The sequence below is a fragment of the Miniopterus schreibersii genome (genome assembly GCF_964146895.1).
Source record: "Miniopterus schreibersii genome assembly, chromosome: 14".
In the NCBI taxonomy this organism is placed as follows: Eukaryota; Metazoa; Chordata; class Mammalia; order Chiroptera; family Miniopteridae; genus Miniopterus; species Miniopterus schreibersii.
The window spans coordinates 47,803,146-47,825,021 of NC_138114.1; the positions used below are offsets into that span (position 1 = coordinate 47,803,146).

General features: G+C 49.2%; 1 protein-coding gene across 18 annotated transcripts in view; it reads right to left on the reverse strand.

Moving 5' to 3' along the window:
- ABLIM1 (actin binding LIM protein 1) overlaps positions 1-21,876 on the reverse strand; it is a gene marked incomplete at its 5' end in the record, with an annotated part of 227,952 nt that overhangs the window by 108,464 nt on the left and 97,612 nt on the right. For 6 of the 18 annotated variants that reach the window (XM_081158060.1, XM_081158062.1, XM_081158077.1 and 3 more), the window contains one exon: positions 12,173-12,531. The exons of 9 other annotated variants lie outside the window; for them this stretch is intronic. In XM_081158060.1, the coding sequence (XP_081014186.1) occupies positions 12,173-12,188 (16 nt within the window). Of the gene's footprint in view, positions 1-12,172; positions 12,568-21,876 lie in introns of those variants that run through there. 3 more of the 18 variants (XM_081158065.1, XM_081158075.1, XM_081158080.1) reach the window with 3 other exon arrangements.

Here is a 21,876-nt window from a genome sequence, read left to right on the forward strand (position 1 = left end):
GCAGCACTTTACGGGAAGGGCAAGACAGCAAGGAAACGCAACTCGCCACGAAGAGGGCCCGGCTCGCCCTGAGCAAGACGCCCGGGCTGGGAAACTGTGTCTGGTTAGCATTGGTCTGGATTTGCAATCACAAAATGATATTCCGCTGGTAAGGTTGGTTTCTGCTCAAAGCCTGGAGTCTTACTCTCCTGGCAGCCTTCATTTCAGAGAGACTGCTTCGTTACCTAGAATATTTCCTACGCTTCTACCCCACTGGTTCCCGTTTAATTGTAAACACATCCCAGAGATCCGCTCTCCCCACTCCTACTGTTTCTCTCCATCTCCTACTGCCTTCTTTATGCAGGAACAGCAACAGTTTGGGGCCTAAGAAACAAGAAACTCGGGAGCTTAAATAAATGCAGAGAGTGCTTAATTCGCAGTTTACCTAAAAAGTCCACTTCCTGCTGTGGCAAGTGGTAGTTACTCGAAGCTGCACACTGTTACCCTGTCATTAGTTGTCCAACATGCTTCTTCTCTGTAATTGGCTCCCACGACCTAAGTTCCTCAACCGCGTTCGTTTGTTCATCAGAATCATTACTTGGCACAAAGCACGCCGCTGCCTTGGTGCCAACCCTCGCGGCGGGCGGCCAGTCGGGGGGCTCGGTCACAGCCTCCCTGCCACTTGCGTCTGTCCACCTGTATGACGTCCGGAGGCTCACTTTGCCTTTTCTGAGACAACGCAATAGGTCCTTGCCATTCCTGCTGTCAGCGATCGGTCAGCTGGCTCCTGGTTATAGAAACAGCCAGGCTCAAATCCAGCTCATCTGCGTCTGCCAAGGCAGAGAGGTGCTGGGATGATATTAATTCGGACAGAAACTTCCTCCTTGTAAGACACATGACGCATCTGCCCTGGCGTGTCACACCTGCCTCTGCTATGAACAGGTTAATCTTAGAAAGGGATTCAAACCAGCTGGTGCTTCTTCCTCCTAAAAGCCTGACTCCCCGCCACACCTTTAGGGGGGTGACTCAGTCTGAGCAGGAAGGGGGAGCACCCTTCTTTGACCTCCCGCAGCCTTCCTCTAACAGCACTTACTAACTGGACTTTGGGGTACACTCGTTGGTCTAAAGTCCCACCTCTCCTCCGGGACAGTAACTAGAAAGGATCTTGGGTTAGGAGTTGGGAGGAGCCCAGGCTCCTGGTCCTGCCTCCCCTGCCGTGTGCCTCCACCTCCCCGAGACGGAGAAGAGGCCAAGAATACAGGTCCTGCCGCGCAGGGTGGAAGGGGAGACGACATGAGCTCATCTCTTTGTGGGAGCCCTGCCAGCCCCGGCCTGGCACACAGATGCCCGTGTCAGCTGAATGTCAGCAGACTATCACTAACCTGTAGGAGCAGGAATTTCTGAAGGATACCAAAAATCCCTTCTGAAATTTGATAGAGCTTTGTAAGGACACCCAGGGATCTCGAATTGTCCCTGCACAGCACTTCCATTTAGCAATGGATCAAGTCAAAACTATTGGGCAGTGGCTGTGGTCTGCACCCTGCTGGCAGAACCCCACATCCCTATGGACTGCGCAGGAGTCATCTCTGTCCTGATTCCAGGGTGGGAGGGACCGAGGTCCCATGGAGCCATTTATGGGGATGCAAGCTAAGAGAGAGGGTCATGGTCTGTTAGGATCCTGAGACAGGTTCAGCTTGGGGGTGATCCCACCACTCCCTTCTACTCCTAATTCCTTACTAACATGAAATCCTCCCCACTGAGGTATATCTTTGTTTTTCACCAACACTTCTCCATCCTGACAAATCTCCCCATAATCATCTCATCTCTCCTGCTCTCTTGGGAAAGAGCCCATAGAAAGGTAAAAAAATAAAAATTAAAAAATTAAAAAATGGAATGATACCATCAACTTCAGTTCACATCTCACGTGGGAGTTCTCACAACACAAGCCTAGAGTTACGCCAACACCACAGATTTGCCAGAAACCTTGGGAAGAGGGTCCGCCTCTAAGTCAGGGGTCCCTCACCAGGTAGGGTGTTAGGAGGGGCTCGGGGACAGCTGGGAAGACAGCAAGGAGTCTGTGTCTTTAAACGGTGTGGGCTTTTGACTTATTTGTTCAATCCCTTTGCCACACAGCATCCAGAATGATCTTTCAAGGACATAATTCCCCCATAGGCAGATGTGTTCAACATTTGGTGCTTTTTCCAGTCTTCCCAATACGTTTCTTAACACTATGCATACAACTCGACCCTCTACGGCTACACGCAATGTTCAGCTAACTGCAGTCTGTGTTGACACTTTGAGAGTGCAATTTTTGTTCTAGACTCTGCAGTCCGTCCTGAGGATACAGTCCCTTTCTTGTACAATGTTTTTTTCCCCTCCTAGAGTTGGATCACTTCCTTTTCTCTCACTTGCCTGGTTTCTGAGGGACAATCCATGATATTACTGGATATCTACCAATAATTCTTTCCAGTGCTCAAACTTATCAGATAACTTGTCAAACCTCCCCACCTGGAGAGAAAAGTGGGTGTTCTCAGGGCCGTTTTCACTGAAGAAAAGAACTGAATCTCACACCAATGAAGAGCTTGGCTCTGTCCTCTGGGAGGTGGCAGAGACGTGATTCATCTGATACCAGGCCCAGCTTGCTGCCAGCTCACCGCCTCTGGGTAAGGATGTGCAGGCTGTGGGCTGCACAGCTCTCCATGGGGCGCTGCTCCCCGACACCAGGTGCCCCGGAGGGAGGCAACACAGGCCCTGTCAAAGGGGACTCCCCATCTTGTCTGCAAACACGGCCCCAGTTATCTTGTACCATACCGGTCCCCACCCCCAAAGCACTGCATCGGTTGCTCTCTGTCCCAGCAAGCTGCAGCTCTCTTCGGCTCTGTTGCCGGAATCATGTTTATTAGCTGGCTACTTTCCACTTATTATGCAAAACCAGCGCATTAGTGCTCCCTTGCTGTGCTCCCGTGGTTTTCATGGTTGGCATGGCCCTTCCCCAGGGGTCTGTCCATCAGGGCAGCTCCTTCCAATGGCCAGAAGTCACTCTGGGGCTCTTGTTTCAAAAGTCCAGGCTTTAAAAAGGGGACATCTGTAATGCTTTCAACAATAATAATAAATTTTTTAAAAATCCAGGCTCGTCTGGGTCCTGCTGCATGTTACAGGGGTGCTTCCTCTCAAGAGAAAGGCGATGGCAGACATGCCCTGAACCCAAAGAATGGCCCTGGCTTTCCTGCTGCACCAGAGGCTCGCTATGACAACTCATCTCTGACATTCCCGGGGACGGGTGGCCTCCCTCCACAGCCCCTGTATTATTTCTGCAAATGCTCTGACTTGTCAAAGATGAATGCTATAAGCACGTGATGCCCAACAGATGAAGGCAAAGAGCTGACGCACTGAAGGTGGGAGGGGGTAGGTGACAGGCTGTCCAAGCCTGAACTTCTCTTCCTGGCTGTGGTGCAAACGCAAGGGGCCAGGTGAGCGTGGCATCCAAAAGTGGAGGTGCAGAGTCACAGGAAAAAGTTCTTCTACATGAAAAAGCAGTTCCAGAAATATCACACTTAGCACCCAGGAGGCCTGACTGGGGGTCCCCGTGGGACTTTCTGCTGAACTTCGCCCAAGCAGCATTTTCCTCTGAATTTAGCAGCTAGGTCAGGTGTTAACTGTATCCAGCACCCAAAAAAATGACAGGCGCCAAATTCTGGACAACTTCCATTTAGGATAAAATCATCAATAAAATAGTTGGAAATTATTTTGTTGAAACTTTTCCAGCTGCAGGTGAGGAAACCCAGCTTAACCAAACACACCTATTAAGCACTATTATAAGAGTACCCAGGATGGGAGCATGGATGCCTAGCAAAGTACCCTCTTCTTTTTTACCCAGTAAAACTTTAGTGGAGATTTTCCAAACGTCAGGTCTTGGCCCACTGAAACACAGATCAATGAATCATGACCAGCATATTTTAAAAATAGAAGCGAGTAGAAAAAAGCAGAGAGTAAAGGTAAGTGCTGTTTCCCATGACTTTCACTTTAGCCACGTATATGCACATGCGCCAGGCCTGAGTCGTGTGGTGTGAAGACATATTTCTTACTGTGGGCAGGTTTGGTGAGCGCTGTGTTAAACCCCAGACCACAATCTGGAGGCCTTTTGGCTGAGTCCTGCCCACAGACATGTTTTGTTTAGCCTACACCAAGATTTTTTTCAAAGAGGAAGTTGAATCATTTGCCAACATTTAAACATCTGGAGACTGACATAATAATTCCTATTTCTAGTAGCTCTTAAACATTGGAAGGTCAGGCTAGTTGGCCTACGTCCCTCTGTGAGACCAAGATGGAGTAACACAGTGGTCTTCCCTTTAGAGAGGGCCATGCTGTCCAGATGGCCGCAATTTCCACTCACTTAGGTCACCTGCCTAGTTCTGTATGTCCAGCCTCCAGTTCTAACCATCCTCAACTCATCCTGACCCTCTGCTTACCTCTCCTTATGTCCACTGCTGTACTAAGTGACCAATGGCAGCTCCTGCCAAACCCAGCTGGCTGCATTTCCTCAGGGGGCGGTTGTACTTCACTGCTTCTGTTTTGCCTATTTGACCACCTTTCTCTAATTTTCTTTTCATCCACCTGTTGCACTCCTATTCATCCTTCAAAGCCTAGCCTGCCATGACCCTGCAGCAGAATTAAGCACTCCCTGCACTGTGGTCCCAAATTACTTTAACAGTTCTCTGTTGAATACATTTCACATTGTGCCATAATTACTTATTTATGTATCTTTGCTAGAATGTGAGTACTTTCAAGTCCAGCACTATATTTTATTTGCTTCTATATAAGAGATCGCTTATCTCTTATTAAGTTCTGAATAAACATTTAAAAAGGATAATTATCTCCCTCACCCACACACAGCAAAAATTCACTTATTGGTTCATTCAACATTTGTTGAGCACATACTATGGAGCAGTGTGTTATGGACACAGTTGAATCAAACACCATCCCCAACCATAAGAGGTTCATGAGCCCCTCAAAGCTGATCTGAATGCTCCCTGTTCTATAAAGCCTGTGGTTTTTTTTTAAATTCATTGAAACACTAACTCTTCCTTTGAACACTCACTGAATATTGTTTATATTCCCTTTATTGTCTTATGTCGCCTCTGTTTGTATTCTCAATCAGCATTCCTCCAACACTGGCTGATTCATCGACCTACTGAAGTAGACGCTTTCAGTCTATCAAGTTACCCCCAAAATGTCTTGCAGAGAGTAGACCTCAGCACATCTGTGACGCAATCAAGAAGCCCATTGCTGTGGTCCACTGTTTCAGGCTGGGGCCTTTCCACATACTAGTCGTGCTTTCCAGGTGAGCCGCGATGGCCTAACCGGACTCCAGCCCCGTAGATGCTGTTACCACTGTTGGCCTGAAAACCCTGTCCTCAGTGCCTGTCCAGACAGGGGTCCCACGAGTGGCACAGAGACAGCAGTTCTGTAGACACTCATCTAGCCCACTTGTCACTTATGGGACTCTCTGTGGACCCAGGAACCCACTGCTCCTGCCATGTTTCTGAGGGCACACAGGCCTTTTGTCCATTTCTCAGCAGACCCTCGTGTGCAATAACATTGCTGTCTTTTTCGACCATTCTCTGGTTCCTTAATTTTCTGAAACTTCTCCCTTTACAGTGTTTCCGATAATGAACAGGAACAGAAAGGATGCAGACAGCTGGAATATGGACCAGATCTAGTGGTAGCAGGGAAAACACTTCAGGTTTTAATAATATATTTTAGCTCCCCAAAGACTGAAGACACAGTTATGTGAGCCAAGATACCGACTGTCTTTGCTCAAAGGATTCCAAAGGGCTCTGAACCCCAATAAAAATGCTCACCCAACTCTTCAAGAATTAAGAGCGATGCACACCTGTGCCCTCACTCCAAGTGAGTGCTGCTTCTCCAAGCCGAGCTGGGCCCCAACTCATTCCCAGGTAACAGCCCCTATAGCTCCCTCCCACAGCCACCCAGCCCACCCTCTGCACCCCAGGGTCATATACCGACAGCGGTGTCTCGCTGCTCGGGCCTCACGGCTCTGTTTCATTATGACCTACGGCTCGTTCTAGGCTGCAGGAGGGTCAGAGCAGAAAGATGCCCCGTGCCTTCTCTGTGTCATCTGTTCCCTGCTAGCAAGATAAAGTTAGCAAAAGGGAAGGGAGGCTGCTTACATACATGTGCTCCCTTATCCGCCTGGAGGGCTGATCGTTTTACAGAGAGAAACCCTGGATTATGGAGACGGTGTCCAAGTGTGGTCCCCGGACCAGGAGCATCCACATCACCTGGGATCGCTCGAAATGCGAAGCCTCAGGCCCCTCCCCAGACCCACTGAATCAGAAACTCGGGGAGCAGGGCTCAGAAATCCATGTTCTAACAGGCCCTCCAGGGGGTTCTGATGCCTACTAAGGATTGAGAGCCACTGCCATGGGTAGTAATTTCCCTGGAAGTGTTAAGAAAGCCAACATCCTCGTGGTTAAGTCCAAGTGGTCCAACAAGTCAGCCTGTTTGACTGCAGTGGGACACAGCAACTTACCCCTGGTGTCCCCCGGGGCACACTGGGCCATAATAGCATTAATCATGTCAGTGTGAACACAAATACGATGCTTCAGGGAAAAGAGGTCATGATACAAATGTTCACCTTCCCTGCTGTTCACAAAATTTGCCCTTGAATACATAGCTCCTGCCAGTTTGGGGTAAACATGCCTCCGGGTATGCATGAGTCACCGTCAGCCCAACGCACCGTGAAACAGGAAGCTGGGCTGGTTTCTGCTGCGGGTGCCCAGTCAGGCTCGGCCACAATGGGCAGAAATCCTGCACCACTCACCCGCCACTGAACCTTGGGCAAAGTCCTCGGCGCTCTGATGCTGCCTCAGGAAAACACTCAGCGCTTTGACTTCGGCAGATGAGAGCCAAACAATATCAGGACCCTCCTTCGTGCCCCCCAGGGGCTGGGAAAACGATGGCACAGAGGGGCCCCCTCCTCCAAGTCAATCAGATGCCAAGACTTCCCCTTGGTAGTGTGAGTCTCCCTTGGGGTATTTTTTTCTGCAAGAATTTGGAAAAGTCGATTTTTTTGTTCTTTAAAAGAGGGTTGTCTCATCCTTCCTGGCCACTAGACCAGGTAACTGGAGAAGGAGGAGGCGAGGCCACTTCCCAAAGTCCGGGAGCAGGTGACAATAAACAGGGCTGGCCAACCTGCAGCTTAGATGCCCACTGTCTCCATGTTCGTGAGTTCACTCCTCATCAAAAACTGCTCTCAGGAGTTTCGGGGGAATTTCAGTCAAGTGCTCCTTCCTCAGATTTATCTACACATTCAGCCTTACCTCTAAGCGTGGAAATGAAGTCTTGCTTTCTTTCTGGATAAACATTTTTTAGACATTAGTGAGTAAGCGGCAGAGGGCAGGGAATGTGTTATGACATTTTTATTTTTTTAATGTGAAGTTCTTTCCCTTTGCCTTGGAAATCTCATCACCCGGAGAAGATAAGCTGGGTGGAACCCTACTTCAGACGAGAGTAGCATGTTCATTTATTAAACAGTAAGAGCAATCTACGCCGGGATTTTTTTCTCTTGCGTGAAATGGGATGACAAAAGCTGGAGCTCCCCCTCCCTCCGAAGGTGCAAAGCTCACACTTGAGTCGTGGGCACAAGTCACCACTGATCAAGGCAACTTATTCTGAAGCTTCCAGCATCACGTGTCTCCTTTAATCAATAGTTTCCCTTTAGACTTTACTCAGGAAATGTCCTTGTCATCAAAAGCTTGGGGCTTTGCAAGTTCAGTTAAAGATGAAGAACCTAGAATATTCCAGGAGCAGGTAGGGGTGGGGCATTAAGCTCAACCTGGGAAGCAGGGCTGGAAAACCGAATCCAGGAGTGAGTGGCAATGATACACAAAAGAGGGGCCTGAAACGGGACTGGGGCGTCTGAGGAGTTCCTACATGGCACAGAAGGACCTACTGTTCTCAGACTTCCCTGAGGATGGAAGAGAAACTGGTTTCGATGACGGTCGGCAGTGTGCACGGGCCTGAGGGGGTAGGTCTGTGTGGGGGGGTGTTTTGGGAGGAATGGAACCAGGGGAGAGGGTACCATTAGAAGCAGCCACACTCCATTCCTCTAAAGATCACTGTACAGGACCATGTGTGAAGCCAACAGATACCTGAGGAGAGACGGAAGGGTTGTTTCATTTCCCTGGTGTTTACTTAGGTGCACAGAGTAATTCTAGAAGAATGTGCAGAAGGGATGGGCCTTGGATGAGCATTATACCGAAGCACAGAAAAGAAGAATATATATTTCTCACGAGGGCAGGAGGGGCAGGATGACTGAGGTCAGAGAGGGAAAACACCCGCCATGATTATTCAAACAGGAAAAATGGGAGGAAAGCACAAGCACAATGAACGCAGGGCTGGGAGCCAGACGGGCCTGGTGAGGACATCAGCTCTGCGACTTGCCAGCTAAGTGACTCGAGAGTTTCTCAGCATCGGGAGCCCCCTCTTCCTCAACCTCTTAAAAGGGGGAACTACAACCAATCTTTATGGATGAAAGATGAGAGACAATGTATGCAAAGCTTTCAACACAGGGCCTGCCACTCCGCATGGGGTCAATAACCAGCAGGTTTAAAAATAACGTTAAAAATAAAATGAGATTGGCTTCAATAGGCCCTTGGGGAGAAAGTCCTTTAAGAACTTGGGGAGAATCCTCAACAATTAGCAGGAAGCCTTGAACTTTTACCCTTGTCACTCATTTAGGTTTTTGAGCTGGAAATATGATGACATCAATGTCCTAAGAGGATTACTTTGGTGCCAGTCTGTAGGGCACATTTGAGACACAGTACACTGTTCTCAGAAGCTGCCAAGAACCAAGACTGCCGTGTGTGTGTGTGTGTGTGTGTGTGTGTGTTCCAGGCACCTGAACATCAGGTGGACAGTGAACACGTCTTCTTTGAAGGTGGACTGGAATGAGTTTCACTGGGTCCCACTCTACCCTAAAAGCAAGTTGGATCATCCAACAGTGGCAGAAAGCTTCCAGAAAACAAAACAAAACAAAACAAACTAACTAACAATGGGCTCAAATTCAAAACAATTTACCTTGATGTGTCTCCCTCGCTGCTAAACTCTTATCCTCACAGGGTTTATAAGCTACAAGCATCCTTTCTATTTAAATTAGATGAGTGTTTACATAAGTTAACCTCTAGTATTTGTTTACTCTAGTTTTCTCTAACAAAGAGATAATGAATCCCTTTGTGTCTACTTCTAAAACTTGCACTGGAACACATGTAAGCTAGACAATGATAGCTTTTAAATGAGCCTAGAGGGCCTCTGGAGCTTAGGCTGCTGAGAGTGTATTCGGGAAGACAGATATTGACTGATAAACCCACAAAAATCTCTCCTGCTTCTTTGTTACAGGATCCAGCAAGGACACGACGCCCTTGAACACATCAGAGAAATAACCATTTCATCAAGGTTCCCGGATCAATAAGTGCCTGCAAATGGGAGTGAATGGTGCCTGGTTAGGAGCACAAAAGATGACCAGGATCAAAGTATGTCAGCAAATGTCACTCCCCACTAGCCAAGGTGTGATCTGTCAGTGTCAGCCCCAAACCAGGCAGATACATGGAAACTTATCCAGGAGAGAAAACGATGGCTTGAAGCCGTGTGAATGAAGGCACCTCTAACTGGGGAGCACACCAGGGATCTGGGTCAGCCCTTCAGAGGCCCTTCCATGCTCTCAGGACGGATGCTGCCATCATCTGAGGCTGCTCAAGGGTGACCCGGGTCAGCTCCAAGAGAAAGGAGTGAGGCTTCTCTGAAGCGATGAGAAATGAAGAGGACTGGGAAGGTCCCAGAATCGAGAAGACACAGGTTCTAGTCCCAGCTTTGAGAACAGGCCAACCTGTTCCAGCTGTCTGAGGATCTGCAGACACTAAGTGATAGACTGGACATTAAAGATGGGGACACAGTGCTGCCTCCAAGAGGCTCGCTGCCTAGTGGAGGAGCCAGTGGACGTCCACATGCCTGGTACGCGCAGTCCCTGACCCAGGTGCACCTTCGCTGGGACACAATGAACACCTGCTCCAATTATCCCCTGTGTGTCCTTGAGCAATTCGCTTATCCTTTCTGAATCCCGTTTTCTCACCTCTAGGATGAATGCCTGTACTACATGCTCCCCTGTGCCCTCCCCACTTTAAAAGCTATGACGAAATTCCTTTCTTTCCATGGCAGCTCTTATGTACCTGCCAAAAAAAACCCTGCCTTCCTCTGCTGTTGGCTGAGGTTGGCGCCATCAGAGAGCTGGGAGGCAGCAGTGTGGACTGACAGAGACCTCAAAATAAAAAAGGAACAGCTTTTAATCAGTGGCTAAGATAATACTAGTGTGTGACCTCTTGGTGGCCTGCTCAGAGTGTTCCAGCAAGAAAGTGGCTTCTGAGTTGTAAAGCAGAAGTGCTCCCAGGCAATCTGAGATTTGAGACATCTGCAATGGCTTTGAAAAAGAGTTGCTATTTGGGGACTACTGATCTATAACACATATACCACACAGCAAGCTTGGGCTTCCACGGCCCCACGGGGATGGCATGAAAAGTGGCTCTTGCGGACCTCTTTCCCATTGCTCACAAAGGACTCCTATTGGAAAAACAAACTCAAATCCATTAACAATAGAGATGAGCACCAGCTCGTTCTAGTCGGGTGGGAGGTAAAAACGAAGAGCCCTGACCTTTAGTAAATGTCAGCATCTGTATGTGTTACTCTGGGGGCTCCTGGAAGCACCCCAAAAAGAGAAGAAACATTATTAGAAGCACCTTTATCTGCACCAAATCATTTCATTCAATTACCACTTACTCAGCAAAAGACCAGTGCTAAAGCAAGGGACGGGTAAGGATACGCGGGAGCAGACTGGACTGAGGAAACCGTGTTCTCTTGGTCCCAAGGGCAGCCTGAGCGCTGTCAGCCGTCATGAGCCCGTCCTTCACCCACCCATTAGCCTAATAAACCCGAACTGAGTTCCCAGCAGCAAGGATCAATTCGAGTCCAGCCTGTTCACCTCAAAGCATTCCCTGTGGGAGCTTTAAGAGAAAGGAGGTAAGTTGCTGAAATGGTTCAGGACAGCCCTAAAAGGGCAGACGTCGGTGTTTATGGAGAAAGTTATGTCCCACAGTAAGAAAAGGTGGCAGAATAAAAGCAAGCCTGGTAAGAGCAAAATTAAAGGGCGGTTACGCACACGATAAAATCACATGCTGAAGGTTCCTAAGACGTTAAGAGGGGAAAATTAAGTCTCAGAAAAATGATAATAAAATGACCCCACTTTTATACTTCTGTCTCTCATCCATCCCTCGGTCTACGTCCTGTCTAGAAAGATACACACATTACCAATCCTGCCTCTAGGAGAAGGGAATGGAGGCCGCCGGGGTAGGGGTGAGGAGCTTTTGCTTTTCTCCTGTCGCGGTCCAGTTTCTAAACCTAAGATGTGTTTATACAGCACCTGCATAATTAAAATCGAGCACTGCTCTGTTCTTTGGCCTTTCCTGGATAAACTAAGAATTTAAGCTGTAATTCAATTTCAGGACCACGCCCAGTACCTAAATACCCGGCAGAGCGCCCGCCCTCTCCCTCCTACAAGCTCCCTGGCGGTGATCTGGCACCTTGGCCACCTTAGACGGGCACCAACCACATCCTTTAAAAAGATGTTTGGAGGCGTGATTAGGGAGGCGGCTGAAACGCACACCTGAAACCTTCAGAACAGCCTGCTCCTCCTGTCCGCCGGTTCTCCCCAGACACCCGGTGCGCCCCGAAACAGCACCAACCGGGGAGCAGGACCCTTTCATGACACATCTCAAATTAACTCGCTGATTTGGGCGAGGAATAAGTGAGGAAGGGACTGAAGGCTAGGATGTGTGTGTGGGGGGGCAGGTAGCAAGTCTCGAACACAACCCCAGATTCCAAACGCACCACCAATCCCAACGGGCACAGACCCGGGGCTCGGCGGGGCAAACGCTGCACAAATAGGCTGCGCGGCGGGCGCGCGCGGCTCCATCCGCGGCGCTGCGCGGAGCCCGGGCGCAGGGACAGCCAGGCTTCAGCACACGGACGCGCGCACCCAGAACATGTCTGCCCGGCGCCCCATTGATTCCCGTCCATGAGGTGGCCGAGCCCCCGTGGCAGGGCGATCGATAGTTCGAATTACCTTTCTCCTTCACCATGGCCACCGGGTCCCCGGGCGAGCGGCGCGGACGCGGAGAGGGCTGGGGTCTGGCGGTGGGCGCGCGCCCGGGCGGGCGGATCCGCGGCTGCAGCGGCGGCGAGGCAGGGCCCGGGCATCCACTGGATCCAGGGGATCCGCTCGCCGAGCCCGGGGCTTCTTTCTAAAATCCCGCCCCCAGCTCGCAGGGCCGAGCTCCGCGCTCCGGGGTCCGCCCCGCGGAGCCGCGGCCGCGCCCTGCTCGGGGACTCTGCCCTTGGGCCGCCGCCGCTCCCACAGCTGCCGCGGTGACAAATGCGGAATTCCACCGCCCTAATCTCCGGCGCGGACGCCACCTTGCATTCCGCGCGCCGGCCGGGAGAGCGGACCGACCGCTCCGCGCCCGGCCCCTCCCCAGGTCTGATAAATGATTGCCAGGAGAGGGGGGCGCAGGCCGCCGGGACGGTGCCGATCACTGAAACTAGTCAATTGTTAGCTGATTAGTTTCCTATTACTGCTGCTTCCATTCTTTCTGCAGCTTCTTTCAGACAGGCGGAATAAATAAAATTAGCCTTGGTCGAAACGCGATGCTAAGTGGCTGCTTCAAGTTCATTTTCTTCCACTTTTAAGGTCCTGGAGGCTCGATTATAATGAAAAATAAAGAATGACGTTCCATTTGCCCCCGCTGGTTCTCGCTTCCCCCGCCCCCCAGGGTTTACCTGAATGGGGGTGGGGGTGGGGACTGAGACAATAACAGAAAGCCTGGGCAGAGGATCTTTTCAGGATTCAATTCCGCATCCAGGATCAAATTCTGGATCAAAGTGAAATTCTGACTTATCCAGTTCGGTAGGATTCTGGCTTCCACCTTCTCTCCGCTTCATTGGAGTTTTCTAGACAAACCCTTGGATGTGTATACGTGAGGGAGGAACCTTAGCTACAAGGTGAGGGGCGGTCACCCCAGCACCCTCACCAGCCTGAGCCTGACCCCAGCAGCAGCGGCTCCTAACTCAGCTTTTGATTTCTGACCCTCAGAGTCACAGGTCGCTCTCCTGGGAGCCGACGACTTCTGGGTTCACGGAGCCCACACCCACCCCATTCCACCACCTGTCCCAGACCCAGATCCTCTCTTCAGTCCCCACCACACTCAGATCCACCCACCACGTGGGGACAATGTCATGAGCAAGAGACAAAAAGCCAGACGCAGCCCCCCACTCGTAAGAGCAGCAGATGGCCAACACATCTTTCCCAACCAGAACGCACAGCCAGTATTAGACTGTATTTACTGCAAATATTGTAACGTGTTGGGTCTGAGCGAGCCAGGGGAGCAGAAAAGAACGAAGCCAATCCACCTGCCTCATCTTTGACTCAGAGGTTGTTTATGGCTGAATTACATTGGCTTATGGCTGAAATTACATTGGCGGGGCTGGACCAGGCCTTTATGGGGGTTTTCTGATGGTTAACAGTAGCAGTTCTCAAGCAGCTGTGACATTCCTGCATCTGTGACTCAGGGCTTTACTATTTATAGCTTGGGTGTCTCAGCCGGTAAGCAAGGGCTAAGTCCACTCCAACCTCTGGGTCGGCTTTTCTATGACACATACTTCACCCACAGTCCTCCCTGCTTCCACTGCAGCCTCTAGGGTCTTGTTTTTCCTAAGTCAGCAGCCAGCTGGAGTATAAGCACTGAAGAGCCTTGAAGCAGCTTCTCTACCCTCCATTCACAAATACGAGCCAAGCATGAGAACAACACGACAGCCAGTCCAGAGGGATGGGCAGGGTTAAGAGCATGGAGGAGACAAGAGCCCTTTACATTCCGCAATTTTCGTGGCTGAAACGGCACTTGTCTGCTTTTTCCAGCCCTGATCACCCTCAGAGCCCTTACGGAGAGGCTGACAGGCGAAATGAACCTCAGAGAGCTCGAATTAGTTTGGTGCTGTGCGCCTAACAGGTGAACTTATTCGATTGTATATATTTTTTGCTGCATAAATAGATTAGCACTTCACTTAGGCACTTCTCTCCAGGGCATTCACGTCATTCAGCTCAAAGCCAAGGGAACAGTGCTCCAGGCCGTCCTCTCCCCCTCCCCCCCCCCCCCCCCCCCCCCCCCCCCCCCCCCCCCCCCCGTCCCTAATGGAATGCGACAGTAAAACGCCATTGGGTTTCCAGCCCAAATCCAATCACACATGAATGTTCCAGATACGATCAATGCAATCAGTTCAATTTCTCTTTTACTCAGGATGGCAATTTTGGATCCCCAGATTTAAGCTTATGAACTGGTTCCTTATTACAGTTCTGAACCGCCCCCCCCCTTTTGTGGCTAAGTCACCAGGACCCCTGGTTTGGGAGGGCTCTCCGGCAGCTTGGAGCCCAAGCGGGCAGAGTAACAGCTGGTGCCTATTCATTTCAGAGCGGCCTTTTCGAAAGGGAACTACTACACAGAGGTTCAGAGAAATCTCCCTCCTGTGTTTTCCATGGAAAGAATTTTCCTGCCCCACAGTCAAAGTGAATGAGTCACCAGCATTTAGTTGCTAAATAACCGTCATGTGGCTAAAGTCCCCCCAACAATCAGACACTGCTACTTTAGGATAAAAGCATCCACTCTGCACTTTCCAGATAACCAAAGAGGGTATTACCGAAGTTATTTCTGGAATGTGGGAGAGTAAAACCAAATTGCTTTTGTGTCCTTGCCTGGGGCCCAATAGTTCCGAGCTCTCAGAAGCAAACCATAGACATTTTCTACTTCACGGTTAAAGCTTCAAGAAGTGCAGCAAAGCAAGTCAAGGGAACAATAAGAAATGCACAGTTCACAGGACGGCGGGACACTGCATTCTTATTTCTAGAAACGATTTCCAAAGAACTTCGTCTCATTCCTCTCGGATGAGCTATGACGGTGCTACAGACACCGACTCGGGATTTTATTTCTTGTTTTATTTCCCAAGCTGACTCTCAGCCGCCTTTTCATTCACTCGCAAAACGAAGCCGCAGTTGTCCACAAGGGACCAGAGGACAGAAAGCATTCTGTTGGCGAGAAAAGCTTGGTTAGTATACAGCCATTCTTGGCAAAGCTCCAGGAGTCCGTCGTTTCTCCAGAAGCCGTACCGATGCAGAAATGCCAGGGCCTGGAAACAGGCAACCTGCCTGAGTCTACCTCCCTGTCGCGCTCTCTCCAGCAGAGCCAGGGATGGCCTGCTGCTTGTGCACCTGCAGGGCAGGAAGTCAGGGCCCTGCTATGGCCAAAGGCCCCAGGTTTCTGGGTACCATCCCTCCACACCTTTGGACTCATCGGCAAAAGAGCCTTCCGTACCCTATCTAGCAGAACTCGGCTGAAAGCAAACTCAAGAATGAGCTCCTCGCTTGCTTTCTATTTAACGTTCACATCTATCAACCTCACTGCGACATTTGTGGAGCATCCACTGTATGCCAGGTGCTGGATTGGCGGTTCAAAAACAAGAAGAGAGAAAGCACAGCCCTGGAGCTGCTTCCCTTGTAGTGGAGGAGATGCACACACACGCATGTTCTCAGGGAAATGAGGAAGGTGCTAACACGGACCAAGGGTGCACAGCGTGCAGGGCAGTGCTGAGCCCAACAGGGAGCCAGGGGAAGCTGGACAGAAGATGGTGTACCCAGGCCCACACATCAAGTCTTTCAAGATGTGAGTCAACCACCCATCTTGACTAACCATTCTCAAGCAGTGCCATTCCTCTGGTTGATGTAGAGAGACAATTTAACAAATTGGGGGTGGGGGTCACAGCATTTTTGCAAGGTTTACCAAGCCTACATTTGCTCTCCTCATTTAGCCCTACGATGCTAATTATGCCCTGGCCCTCTCCCAGAAAATGTCTCTCTCCTTCTCCTCGGACATTTCAGCCATCATCTGAGGGACAGGCCAGATAAGCATGCGAAGTGCACGGCTATCACTGCATTTGCTTCCACAGGAAGGTGTCACTGTCACCCAGCACAAGCCTCAGTGACTTTTCCCAGTTGTTAGTCCGAAGAGAAAAGGGATCATGCCACCAACATTCTGAGTTGTGAAAAAGCTATAACTTGTATGAAAAAATAGGCACGAATTTCATGCATGTGTAAGGTGGAAACTAAAGTCCTAAGGCAGACTTGCCCAAGGTTACACAATGACTTAGAGTTAGGTCAAAACCCTGGTGTCTTACCTCCTACCTAGTGGTTCCATTGCTTCACACTGGCCACACACAGCCAGTGTTGGAAGCCCAGCTGGCCTGCAGGCTGAGGGGCCTTGGGCATATTACGTTCTGTGTGTGTGTGTCAGCAGTCTTGCCTGTGAGTGGTAGTGACGTGCTCCACTTGTGAGGCTGTGTTGAGGACAGGGCTGGCTTCATGGACGTGCAACCTGTGTAGTTGCACAGGGCCCTGCGCTCAGAAGGGCCTCCATTTGGTTTAAGGCTTTGCTGTTGACATGTTGAAATGTGCAATAATTTTATCTTTGAACTTGTGTTTTGTAAGTGAAGTCCGATGGGACAATGGAGCAGGCACGTGAACAGACGAGACACGTGCAGTACGTGTTCCTGCTGCCCATTCACATGCAGTGTTGGCAATGCCCATGAGCAGGGAATTCCAGTGGACCCGCGATGCGTGGGAGCTCAGGGAGGCTCCAAGGTAAGTGTTTCACGTCTACGATTGACTAGACAGGGGTGATGACAGGTCAGTTCCCACTCAAACCCGAACATTTCCTTCAAATGCGCAAAAAGCCAGCGATGTTCTAGGAAACACAAACACCGAGGAAGTTTATTGTATCATTTCTTACCGGCGTTACCTCCTATACGAGCCAACCACTTACGCTGAAGATGAAGACACAGAGGAAAGGGAAAGATAGGGGAGCCCACTCCCCTTTCCTTCCCTTCCTTCCTCACCCATCAGGAAGCCAAGGGCACAGTGGAGGGAGAATGTGGAAGAAATCAAACAACAGTGGCGTGACTTGTGGGCAGCGCTCCCACTCTTCTGGAAAGAATGAAACACATATGCGCCGACAATCTATGAAATACAAATTGTGTAGCTGCCGTGATTCTACATAGGAGTCTAATCATTTTATATTTTCATTTAAAATGGGCCCTGCCCAGTGCAAACCTGCAAGGTAAAATTCATGTTAATAGTTGACACCTAAATGTTGGCACCTTTAACGACACTTTATTCCTGCCTTTGCTTTTCCTTCAGCACCGAGCCCTGTAAATTAGGTACCCAGATGGGGTGAGGGTGAGAGGTGCCCTGTATGGACTGCAAGTGCCTGGCGCCAAGCAGGGCGACCAAGGGCAGTAATGACTGTTGTTAGTTTCTCACTGCTTCCTCAGTTTACAACAAAGCAAGATACAGAGTGAGAAATCCTACAGAGGAAAACCCAAGCTGAGGATACACAGCAGGGGTGGGGGGGCTGAATTTTAAGTGAGTGTGGCGGAGAAAGGCGTCTTTGAGAAAGTGCTATCTGAGTAAACCTGAGGGAGGTGGGGGAATGAGCCCTGTGGATACCTGAGGAAAGAGGAGCCAAGACGGGGTGACAATAAGAGCAAGGAGCCTGAGGTGGGAGCTCACCTGGTGTGTCCCAGGCAGTGAGGAGCCGGAGAGGCCTGAGGCACGTGAGAGCAGGAGTGGGCTTGGAGGGGCGAAGGCGTGAGGGCCCGATGGGTCAGCAAAACCTTGGCTTTTACCCACCAGGGAGGTGGGAAGTCGCGGAGAAAGTCGCACGATCTGATAGTCATTTCCGCAGGATGCTATGGCTTCTGTGTGGTGACTAGAGTGAAGGGGGCAGGCACAGACGCCGAATGCTGAATTAGGGCATGAAATTCAAAAGAGTTCGGGGTGAGGTAATGATACAACAGAATAAGATGGAGGAAAAGGCTGCAGAAATAAGAAACAAAAGCTGTGGACAAGAGCGGATCAATAGTAATAAATGAAACATCCAAGATCAGAACAGACCCTGAGGGAACATCTAACCCCTAACATAGGACAAGTCTGAGATGATCGCAACAAATGCGGGAGAAAGAGCTGAAAACAATGAGAAAACCAGATGAACAAAAAATGGAAGGCTGAAAAAAACTTATGTCCTAGAAGTAGAGAACCTAAGAAGCAGAAGTATTCAAAGATCTAATACATGAGAATTTCCCTGAAATGAAGATAGGTTTCAACTTGCAGATTTAAAGAGTATATATAGATTTACTATTTTGGCAACATTTGATACAGAATGCCAGCTCCAAGTCCTAGCCTAAGCTTTTGAATTTCAAAGGATACCATTCTCTATATATCCAGACAGAAAAGACTGCTCAGCATTTCCTGGGTTCCTAGGAGATGGCTGTGCTCTTGTACACTGTATGTACACGCCTCCCTCTTTGATTGTTATAGCTCCTTGGCATTCACCTCTGCAAGTCAAGCCTGGTAATTAGAAACATCACAGCGAGTGAGTTAATGCACCTGGAAGCAGCTTTCAACCAATGACAGATGGGGAGGTGGCAGATAAATACCCCAGCGTCCTAGTCCCCTGGCTAAGATATCCCTGAGTACGCTCTACACTATCTCCCAGAGGTCCCCATCACTTGAGCTTTGGCTGCCCACACTGGTAACTAGTTTGATAATTCACCTTTTATTAGCTTCATTCCCTTATCAGTGTTTCCAGGGATCAAATAAATGACATGCCCTTGAATCCTTGCCCCTGGGTCTGCTTTTTTTTTGGGGGGGGGGGGAGGGAGGAGTTCAACACAAAAGAGAATCTCAGTTATCCATGTTTTTATGTTCAAAAAGAAGGGAAATGTTGTCTCGATCCACTGACCACTTTCAACTGGTCCTCTACTTTAGATTACAGAGACAGATTCTAAAGAGAACACTACCCTGAAGAGACCAAATATCATCAGACAGAATATATTCTTTCTTCTTGAGAAGCAATAATTAATTGGATTTACTGTACAAACACAGTGGAATTTGTATGCACACACACTGTGCTAAAAGTGTTTCCCCCCTTAAAATATGTAAATAAGTCTACTTGGATTAACTCAGGTCACGGGAGTCAGAACTAACAACTGCCTCATAGACAAATATGCCTCCAAATGTCTTTTAAGTCGGAAGTTATGTTTTATGGGAAAGGATGTGATTCGTGACATTTATCAAGCTCTATAGAACTGAGTCATCTCATAATAATATTCCACTGTATTTACATATATACTTGGGCTCTCTTAAAATTTTCCTAAATAGCTACACATTGCTGCAATTCAACCAAAGGTTGTACTGGTGCTGTATGCCATATGCCAAGTTGCGTGTGTTTTTGAAAGAGGTACAGAAGGTGGTTTTAGCCCCTTCCCCCCTTCTCACCATTCCCCAGCAAGATGGAAAATACTGCATGTGTAGGGGTTTGTTGGGGTTTGAGGAAATTAGAGAGAAGACAGGAAGGGAAATAGTTAAAACTTAAATTCTTCTTGGTTTTGGGTCTGGTTTACTCGATATATTTTTCCCTTCCTGAGTAAAGTATATACTAAGAGTGCTGAGCATTTACCAAGACCATTCAGTGACTGCGAAGTTTGCACACAGAGAGAAGCAACTAAGCCACAAAAACAGCATTCAACAACAGTAGCGGACAACTGAAAGAAAGGGGGCAAAATCGGGGAAGAACGAAGAGAAATACATGACTGCTGACTCATTAATTAGAGTTAACAAATATTTACTGAGCATCTACAATACATACGACCTCATATCAAGGGGGCCGACAGTGGTATGTAAGCAAAGGTGCCCAGGTTAAGCCCTCAAGGGGTTTACATTCTAGCAGGGCAAACAGCTGTACAAGTACATAAACAGCTCTGAAAAGAGGTAGAAGGGGGCTGGAGTCAGAGATACTGAGGAATTGCTATAAAGGTTTGAAGGAAGGAATGCTTGTCACTTAGCAAGAGAGAGGGAAGCTTCAAGAAGGATGTGGCCCTCCCCCAGGACACGAAGAGTTCCAGGAAGATGGCTGGGTTCACTATCTTTTCACCAGCTGCTACAGACAGAAAAGGAACTAGACCACTCCTGGTATCTAGATAAAGAAACTAACCAAGATATGTGTTGAAAGTAGCTGCTTGTATTCTCTTTAAACTCTTAAAATAGACCCACTGAACCATGATCTATGCTAGATCAAGCTCAGCTGAAGTATTACTAAACAAAATAACAGCACGTAGTATTTCCATCAACGGTAATGTTAGAGCAACTGATGGCCTCAACAATTCGATTCGGCAGCTATTTATTATAAAGTAGTCCGTGTCCCTGCAGCGGAGCTGGCTACCCAGTGATTACAGAGTTTGTGCCCTTCAAGGACAAGTCTGGCCCGAGGAAAAGATAACAGATGAACATATCCAGCTACATACTAGAATCACATGATAGCACTTCGGGGGGGAAGAGTGATATGAAACAGAGCTGGGATTTGTTCTGCAAGGAGGGCAAAAGTTAAACACCCCAGAATATTCTAGTGATGTCAAAAATGACCTTAGAAAATAATCCGGGTCGTGATGGACGGAAAGGGAGAAGGCGGGGTGCTGGCAGTGGCCCCCGTGATTTCACTTTTCTTCCCAAGCCCATCCTCATGCCATGGGGACCCGTTTTATGTCGTGAGAATCCTCCCTCTCCACTGAGCCACAGGCAAACCTCTGTGAGCTGGAGTTTTCTGGGCACTTGGAGTGAGAGCATCTCCGAGGTCCTGATTCATTTCAGTCACTATCTACGGCTACGGAACTTGGATGAGAAAGGATCTCTGAATGGCAACCAGACACATCTTGGGGGCTGTAGGGAGGCACCTCAGCGCGAGTAAAGGAACCAGCCAAACCAGCTAACTAACATCTCTGTAAAGGTCCTACCCTCCTTTACAGGGTATGTTTGTAGACCTTAGCGTTGTAGGGACATAAGGGGTTTTGAAGATGAAGGTACAGGATGCGAGTAGACATGACCGGACACGGGATTTTATTTTAGTGAAAACTGGTTCTTTCACTTTTGGGGAAAAGCTCCAACTTAATTTCCAATTGCATTTATTTAGTTTCCCACACATTTGGGGAGAGGAGAAGAGGGAACTACTTACCCAGAGCCTACTAAGTGCTAGTATATTTTCTTCTACATTTACACTTTCTTTTAGCCCTCACAAAATTACCACAATGCGGGTAGCGTTATCCACATTTTACACGTGATAAAACCGAAGCCCAGAGGTGTTAAGTAACGTGTTCAGGTGACACATCTAAGAAGGGTGGTGCTGAGCTTTGAACTTGGCTGGGGAGCCCGAGCCCACAGTACTGAGTTCACGGCCACCGCCCCACGCTGCTTCTCCAAGCCTCAGCAACCCGAAGAAGGGGAGGCGATTTTACGTCCAATGTACTCTAGCTAATGTCTAGAAATGTCTGCGGCCATCTGACTTCTGCGAGCGTTCACTCATTCATTAACCCGCACGCTTACAGCCTGTTTGCACGCCGGGCCCTGCGCTGGGACAGAAATATGAATGTGGCTCCCTCTGGACCCTCAGAGAGGAACTCGACGTGAGCTAACTAGTAGGCTTAGCAATGGGCAGCTCTGCAGCCCAGTGCACGGGATGCTGGGGAAGCACAGAGCCGGGGGGGGGGGGGGCAAGCTGCCCAGAGGGGCACAAGCTGGAGCTGACTCCTGTTTGAGGGACCTGGAGGAGTGCCCTAGGCAGCAGAACAGCAAGTGCAGAGAGGCCGAAGGTCACAGGGTCCTTCAAACATCTGTGATAA